The 8,248-nt window shown below is 45.4% G+C and overlaps 1 protein-coding gene across 1 annotated transcript; it reads right to left on the reverse strand.

Moving 5' to 3' along the window:
• Positions 1–1,117: 1,117 nt before the first annotated feature.
• On the reverse strand, positions 1,118–7,540 carry LOC122382173. Its single transcript, XM_043367150.1, has 4 exons — positions 7,535–7,540; positions 5,346–5,512; positions 1,650–1,702; positions 1,118–1,350 (listed from the first exon to the last, which is right to left on the reverse strand). The coding sequence occupies exons 1-4, from the start codon at positions 7,538–7,540 to the stop codon at positions 1,163–1,165; spliced, it is 414 nt and encodes a 137-aa protein (XP_043223085.1). The 3' UTR covers positions 1,118–1,162.
• Positions 7,541–8,248: the final 708 nt, after the last annotated feature.

Here is an 8,248-nt window from a genome sequence, read left to right on the forward strand (position 1 = left end):
GTGGTCATATCCCCAGGGGCAAAAATAAACTTCACACACTGGCACATACTCTGCCTCTGTCTATCTCTGTCTTTGTCTATGTCTCTGTCTACATCTGTCTCTGTCTTTGTCTCCTTCTGTCTGTCTCTGTATCTTTCTGTCTCTGTACAATTGTACATGTCTCTTTCTAACTATCTCTGTTTGTTCCTGTTTCTTTCTCTGTCTCTGTCGCTATCTCTCTCTCTCTCTCTCTCTCTCTCTCTCTCTCTCTCTCTCTCTCTCTCTCTCTCTCTCTCTCTCTCTCTCTCTCCCTCTCTCATCACGCGCCATAAACGTCACACCGTCACACTTCCTAATATCCTAGAACAGACCCCGCTTTGGCATCCACAAAACTTTGTAAGAGTGGAATGACCATGTTTATCATTTCAGCTTATTGGCTTTTAATAGATGAAGCTTAGTCCTAACATAGTTTTGTGGTCTGACCGTGAGACGGTCGGTTATGTGTTCTCACGGTACTGACTCTTGTGTTATAGTCGATCTCGCTTCTTGTAGGTCGCCAATGGAGGGCAACTGAACGCCTATCGTCCGTTTGTGCGGCGTAATTAAACAAAGCAGATTTCAATTCAAAGCAAGCTAATGGTTAGGATGCTACTAATTGCACTTTTTTAGAACACCCAGCTATGCAACAAAGGCATACTATAGATCAAATATTTTCTGGATAATATTTACCGATTGATATTTCACCACTTGGTATCAAAGTGCACTAAATTCCTATGTGCAGTCTGCACCTCTGCGCATCGCAATTAACTGTCGAAAAGGCAGAAGCAATTGTGAGCAAGATGGCTCGCATTCATACATGTATTACAACCATTGGATTTAAACAATCAAACCCAGATGTAGCCAATAGAGCAGTTCCCTGCGGCCGTGATGTCATCCTGCATAACATTCATTGGTGACATAGCGTGAACAAAAAATATTTCTGTTCACTGTCAACCGCATATCCTCAGTAACAGTGCCTGCCGCCTCAGTAGCAATGACCGCACAGTGGGACTGAACAGTTATTAACGACACAAAACAAAAACAAAAACAACATCAACAATATTCAACAATTACAGTTTTACAGCTGTGAGGTACACAACAATTAAATAAATCACTCGGAGCACCATGCTCAGTGATGCACCCGCTACTCGGTGGACCACGAGTCCTCAAAGTCCCTCTGGAGTTGGTCCATCCAGACTGAGTGGTCCACCTCCCAGTGGTCCGAGTCCAGGCCGCGGCCGGAGGAGTTGTTGGTGATGACGGCGTAGGCGACCCCGGTGACGGCCAGACCGACCAGGGCCAGCAAAGAGAGCAGCAGGAACGGCGCCGCCGCTGCCGGGACGGGACACAGCCGAAACGGGTTACACATACGCGCCAATAAGTCTACTCTTCGAGGTTGACTACTATCATCAATAAACGTCGACATAATTAAGTACAGATGCATTCTTAACAACTTCACGTCACATTTCAACCACCAGCTTATATTTCAGCTATCGCATGCTTATATGCATGATATTCCATAGGCACGCGAAATTTATTACTATCAAATGAAGTAAAGTGACATATATTCTTTGCAATTTTACAATAGTTTCTCATTCTTATTTAGAACGGCGTCGGCATTCAAGACTTACAGAAGAATGCGGGGTCTGTTCTGTCACTGAATCCTTGAAAAATGTTCTGCAACCTGAAAAAGGCATATGCGTAATTAAACTATACTTCGCTTTTTGTTGATACTGCTGCCTTGAACTATTTTCTCACATTCGGTACTTTTAACCTGTCTTGTACCATTTCATTGAACATACATCTTTTGAATGAATTCTTCATAAGAAAATAAGAGAGCTGCCATCGATCCGCGCCTAGCCGGGGTGCAGGGTGGTGGAGGGAGGAGTGTTTCAGCACTCCCATACGCATTATCTAAAAAAATGGCACACCTTTTTTGTCATGTTTTTAGAATGTCTGATCCAGGTCGCTCAATGTCAAGTCACTAGGTCATGTCAAATGACCTTGCTAAAAGTGTCAATGTTCGTCATAGCTACACCGGTTGAACGACCGCTTTGATTAAGGGATTGATAAAAACAAAAGTATGTTTAAAATGTATATCTTAAAATTTTGATATCAGTGACCAAAATTTAGGTCATTCACGACTTTTCCATCATAAGTCAATGGGAGAAAAATGAAATGCGCTTCTTTTGGCCGAATGGTGTTTTTTAACACTCTCAAACATCGGATTTTAGGTAAACATAGCACAATGAATAGGAACATTGCACCCGTGACCCCTCTTTGTGCCCCTGAGGCCATCTCAGGTCATGAAAGGTCACCAGTAGTTTTTAATTACAACTTTTGATAGAGACGTGCTAGAGCGGTAAAAAATGTCAGATGTGTTCAGCTCGACAATACGGATCGACTGAAATGCAGCATGACCCTTTCCGGTCAGGTCATTACCTTGACCTGAGGTCAAAGTTTCAAGATGACCTTTCAAGTTCAACTTATAGTTCATTCAACGCGTCTCGACGAGGAGAACACCGTGCTGGCAAAAAAAATAGCCGTTTTCACGACGGACTATCCGGCGAGTGCACCTAATTTGACCAAATCTGCACCTCATCTCTTTTACAGCAAATATCTTTATTTTATGCATTTATTTCAGTGTTTTAATCGATGATACTTTCTGATAATATGACAAAGCAGGCACATAAGCAATCAGTGCAACCCTAGCTGATAGCTACTAAGAGACACACTGAACCTAATTTGACCAAATCTGCACCCAATCTGCACCAAATGTGCACCAGATGTGTACCAGATGGCCGTCGTGAAAACGGCTATTGTCGTGGTGCTCTTGAGTCAAAAGTTATGAATGAAAAAAACAATTTTCGTAAAACAGCTATTTTTGGAGTTTCTGCCCTGTGGAGGCTGAACCATTGACCTGAGGTCAAACCTGAGAACATTACTCAGAGAGGCTTGTAAAAGTGCTATCGAATGCGCTTTTCTGTGGTGCTATAACCCTATGGGTTCCTGAGTTATGCGTCGGGTGTTTCGAAAATTGTTGAAATAGACGATATTTGACCTTTGATGATCTCTGGTCACCTGACCTTTGACCTTTCATAAAAATAACCCAGGTATTTCCGTCATTATTTTTTACGCTCTTTTGAATGCCGATTACCGCGTGGTGTCACTACGTGGCCCAGGAGCCGAGTTAGACGGGGGAGGCGTGAAAACGCCCCCCCCCCCCTCCAGCACGACACGGAAAACTCAGACCACAAGCACGGCGCAGGTTATAGGCTATTCGCTGACTTATCAAAAAGTACCAAATTAAGCTAAAGATGTCAGTTGCTGACTTCTGGTGTGCTGACCTTTGAACTGATCTAAAAATTAACCGTATACTTAATTAAGGCATTTTTTGCTTTTTTAATGCCACCCAGCCCATCGTGTGAGGTTACGTGCGAGTGTTCACTCCACCCCCCCCCCCCCCCCTCCTCGTCCCATTGCGGGTGGTGCCGAGCACCGGCCCAGTGCGGGCTGACTCCATGTGAGTGTCAGACCAAGAAAATTAATTCATGTTTTCAAGCCCTACACAAACACATACAAAGCATATGTTCACACAAACATCTATGTAATTCAACAACACTGAGTACCGCGTAAATGTTCAGCAAGGCGGTCTTATGGCTTTATTAAAGGGACTATCCCACCTTTAACATGGGGTTTGAGTTGAGATAGCCAAGTTTGCGGCGAGGTTCAGAAACCACTATCTATCTAGGTTGCAACCCCCGCGGCCTCTTGGTGTTGAAGAAATTCGTTCCCTTCATTTGAAAATGGGCCTTGCGCAAGGCCCTATCTTCAACATGGAGCGACCGTTAGTGTGACGTCACCTCGTTTAGTCATTCTGATTTAAATGGGTTTGTTCGTTGAAAAATCGCTTAAAACTTGGTCTGAACTTTGTTGTGGTGCCTACAGAGTAAAAAGAATCAGCTTTATGACAGTAATGTGGCCTGGGGAAGGAGGTAATTTTGGGCTGTGACGTCACATATTTGAAAGTTTGTGTTTGGAATATGGGAAGCCTAAGATGTTTAATGAAAAATAAATGCCAGAACCGTGTTCCTGGTCATCCAATCTATAAAGTCGGGCACAATTTAACTGGTTTTAACAACATTTTAGAAGGTGGGATAGTCCCTTTAATGGAATGTATCCTCGGCTACCGAGCACGTTAACTGAGCACATTAACTTGAAACTACTCATCCGAGACTAATTGACGGCCATTTGTTAGCATTTTATGGTGGCAGACCGCCGAGAGAACCGTTCACCCGCTCTAGTTTATTGAGTTTGTAGGCAAACGTCTCAGCTTAATTGGATGTCTTTCCACCTAAACATCTTAATACCGAATAGTAAAGCGATAGGCTTGCGTTCATTGTTTGCTTGACATGACACAGACATGGCGAATGTTTCTGAATGAAGGTCAATTCGTGGCCAATTTGCACTAAATATCATGATACACCAAAAATAGGTGCAGAAGCTTTAGAAAGAACAGTAAATGTTTATGTTTGAACATAGACCACTGTATGTATAGATATATAGTGATAGATATGTAGTGGTCTATGGTTTGAATGTCGAAAAACTTCGCTGATCAGGGCCATTCTTCAAGGCTAAATATTTTTTATGGATTTTCTGACCGGCACATAGGTAAATACACATGCACGCGGCATTTCGAAGCGTGATGCAGCTGTGATCGTGCCCTGTTGTGTTGCCGACTGACGTCTGTTCCCTGCTGTCTAACTCTGGCTGGGCTATCCAATTCCATGTCGAGTGATGTGCACCGGTGGTCACCCCCAAGCGTCAGCCGTTTGATACCCCTGCCGTGTCCTGTTGGCTATCCCTTCCGTGACCCGGTGGCTACCTTTGCAGTATCCCAGCCCTCCCCTGACCCGCTGGCTACCCCTGCCATGACACACTACCTCTGTCATGACCCGCTGGAAGTACACGCCTCCTGTGACTCGCTGACACCCCTGCCGTGTCCTGTTGCCGCCGGTTTCCCACCTGTAGCTGTGATGCCCCGGGAGGCCTGGGATGTGATTTCTGACCTCTTCGAGATGCCCCAGATGTCTATGATGCCCAGGGAGGCTTGGGATGAGATGTCCCCTCTGTCTATGATGTCTCACCTGTCTGTGATGCCCGGGGAAACCTGGGATGAGATGTCCCCTCTGTCTATGATGTCTCACTTGTATGTGATGCCCCGGGAAGCCCGGGATGAGATGTCCCCTCTGCCTATGATGTCTCACCTGTATGTGATGCCCAGGGAGGCCTGGGATGAGATGTCTCCCCTGTCTATGATGTCTCACCTGTCTGTGATGCCCGGGGAGGAGACCGGCGGCCGATAGTAGTCTGCAGTGCCGCTCGGGTAGCCCGGCCCGCTCGGTCGATAGTAGTTGGAGAAGGAGGAGACGTACTGAGAGGAGACGCCGCACACCAGCACGGCACATACCGCCAGGCGAGTCATCCGCTGCATCTGAGAACACACACGGCGACACTCAATGAGCGCGCATCACTATGGTCGCGAGCATCATATTTAAAAAACGACAATATATTCAAATACACAATTAACAAAAACACTTGTTTTCTTAATTGTGTATTGGAATATATTGTCGTTTATATCTGTCATGGATAACACACAGTCGCGAGCATCAATGTGAACTGTGAACCCATTAGTCTTTCACAATATCTCGATGTGAAATAAGAAACGTAAATAATGCTTATCTATGGTGTCCAAATAAAGAAAAATTATTACGGAGCGAGCGAAGCGAGCGGAGTCTTTCCTTAGATTAACCCACGAGCCGCTGGGGGGGGGGGCATAAAGTTGCCCCCCCTTTACGTTTTGTGAAATATCTCCGAAACCTGATGAGCTACGAATGTGAAACTTGGCATAGCTTCAAATGAATACCTAGGCAATGTTTGAGGAAAGTTTGGTGGCTGTAGTACCTAAGATGACGTCACAGTGACGTCATAAAGTTTTGTCGTTTTCCGATATGGACCGTTTCTGATGACGCTGAGCATGAAACTCAACTGTAAATGAACTAGACAGCACCTGCTGTCATCCTAAAACATTTAACTACACTTCCATCTAGTTTCTGACCAATAATCGACCCTTTATATTCGGTCCCATATATCTGATGTATCGTGAGGAATATGAGAGTCGCAAATCTATAATTTCACTTATGACGTCACTGTGACGTCATTTCAAATGGGATCGACACCAAATTTTGACACAACCTCGGCTAGGTATTCAGGAAGATGTGTGCAAAATTTCGCTTCTCTATCTCTTCGCGTTGCGACGATATCGTCGCAGAAGTAAAGGGGGGGCAACTATATGCCCCCCCCCCCCAGCGGCCGGCGGATGGCGCGGAGGCCCAGCGGCCGCCGGGTCAACGGAAATTTCTGAGTATGAGCGGCGGCTTTTGCGAGGCTTATATCTCAGCAACCACTTGACCGATTTACAAGCGGTAATTTTTGTAGGGTAGCTTCATTCCTTCTACCAAGTATTGGGCTATTCCCGATGCATGTGGGTGACCCCTTATGCACGTGCCACGTGCAAAACGAAGAGGTGTCAGTTTTGTAATTGTTGCAATATCTCGGTAACTACTTGGCCGATTGCGCTGAAAGTTGGCATGTAGGTAGGCACCCACTAGGCACTGCATATCCATGTGCCAGAGTTGGGGTGCTGCTGCACGTGCGCACGTGCAGGGGTCGTTTCCAGATCTCGAGAACGGCTGGACCGATGGCGCTCAAATTTGGTACACGGTTAGGGACCAGTTAGTAGGGTGCCGTGCACAAGTCAGTTGGGACCCATTTTGCACGTGCGCACGTGCAGGATGCCGCTCCCAGATCTCGAGAACGGCTGGGCCGATTGCGTTCAAATTTGGCACATCGCCAAGGACCGGTTAGTAAGGTGCCGTGCACAAGTCAGTTGGAGGTACCCCCCGAAATTTCGCACGTGCAAGGCTCACCCTCTCGCTCGCTCCGTTAGTCGCCCCAAAAGGCGTTATACTGGTTAGTCACTCAGTGGTAAAGATCTAATAGATCCTGCATTACTCTGAACCTAGATGGGCTAGAAGGTAATTTGTACATTCGCTTTCTATCAACGCTTCTTAAATGAGCTTGTTTGTACGTACAAGTCCACAAAAAACTGCTAACAAAAGTGTTGCATAATTGAGAATATTGGAGCTGTTCAATGCGAATTGACATATCAACTTTGTAGCCCAAATATTAGGTACACTGGTAAATCAGAGCCTTCCACTGCCCATCAAGCCTTCAAATGAAGCATTATATTTCTCTATCGCATTTCTTACATATCTTCATCATGAATCTTCCTTGCCTAGTAATTCGGTGGCTTACTACGAGTGGCCAACGAATTAAATAATTAAGCATACCCTAACCAATTTTAAAACCACCTAAAAAAGGTGCAGATATTATTAGCTAAAACGCTTTAAGTTTTGCATTTGTCACTTAGCAATAACTTATTTCACGTCCATACCAGCATAGCAAGAGTTGATAAAAAATATACGAGTATAATGAAGGATATGGAATGCTGGATTTGACATCTTAAATGGGGAATAATTATGTTCATAAGCATTATAAATATTTACACTAGGTACCGAACATTTGATTCCTTACCTTGTATGGTGAGTATAAGTTCTCCTCTTTGAGCACAAACAATCACCCAGTGCAATACCAATGCGCGTGTCACTGGCACCGACGCTGCTGTCTCAAAGGTCTGTCCACCGGCGGAACTTTGTCGGTTTCTGAGACCGCGCTCCAAGTCCACACACTCACACTTTTGTAGAAGAACTCAGGTGCAGCCTGGATGGTTTTCAACTTGCCAAGTCATCCTTTGTGTGACGCTATACGCTGGAGTGTTGCTTTTTTCGCCGGATTCTCCATCAATTACGGAAGCCGAGTTTCGGCCTGTCGTCGAGCGTACGTTTCTATTTGCTATCTGTCGCGGCCACCGACCACGCCGACGCCGCTGTGCGTTTGTGTTTGTGTGTCCGTATGTTCGTGCTAGACACCCGGACACACGGATATGTATGTGTACGTAAGTGATAGTGGTTTTGTACCGTAAACGTGGTTGAGACGGAGAGGTAACGAGTATAATGCCCATTGCGGTGTAACAAATTGAGCGATCACCTTCCCGCAGCAGCTTGAGTTTTATGGACCACTCAGCGTTTTTACAACGTCTCCTTCAAAC

This window comes from Amphibalanus amphitrite, unplaced genomic scaffold (assembly GCF_019059575.1).
Source record: "Amphibalanus amphitrite isolate SeventyFive unplaced genomic scaffold, NRLGWU_Aamphi_draft 000134F_arrow, whole genome shotgun sequence".
NCBI lineage: Eukaryota > Metazoa > Arthropoda > Thecostraca > Balanomorpha > Balanidae > Amphibalanus > Amphibalanus amphitrite.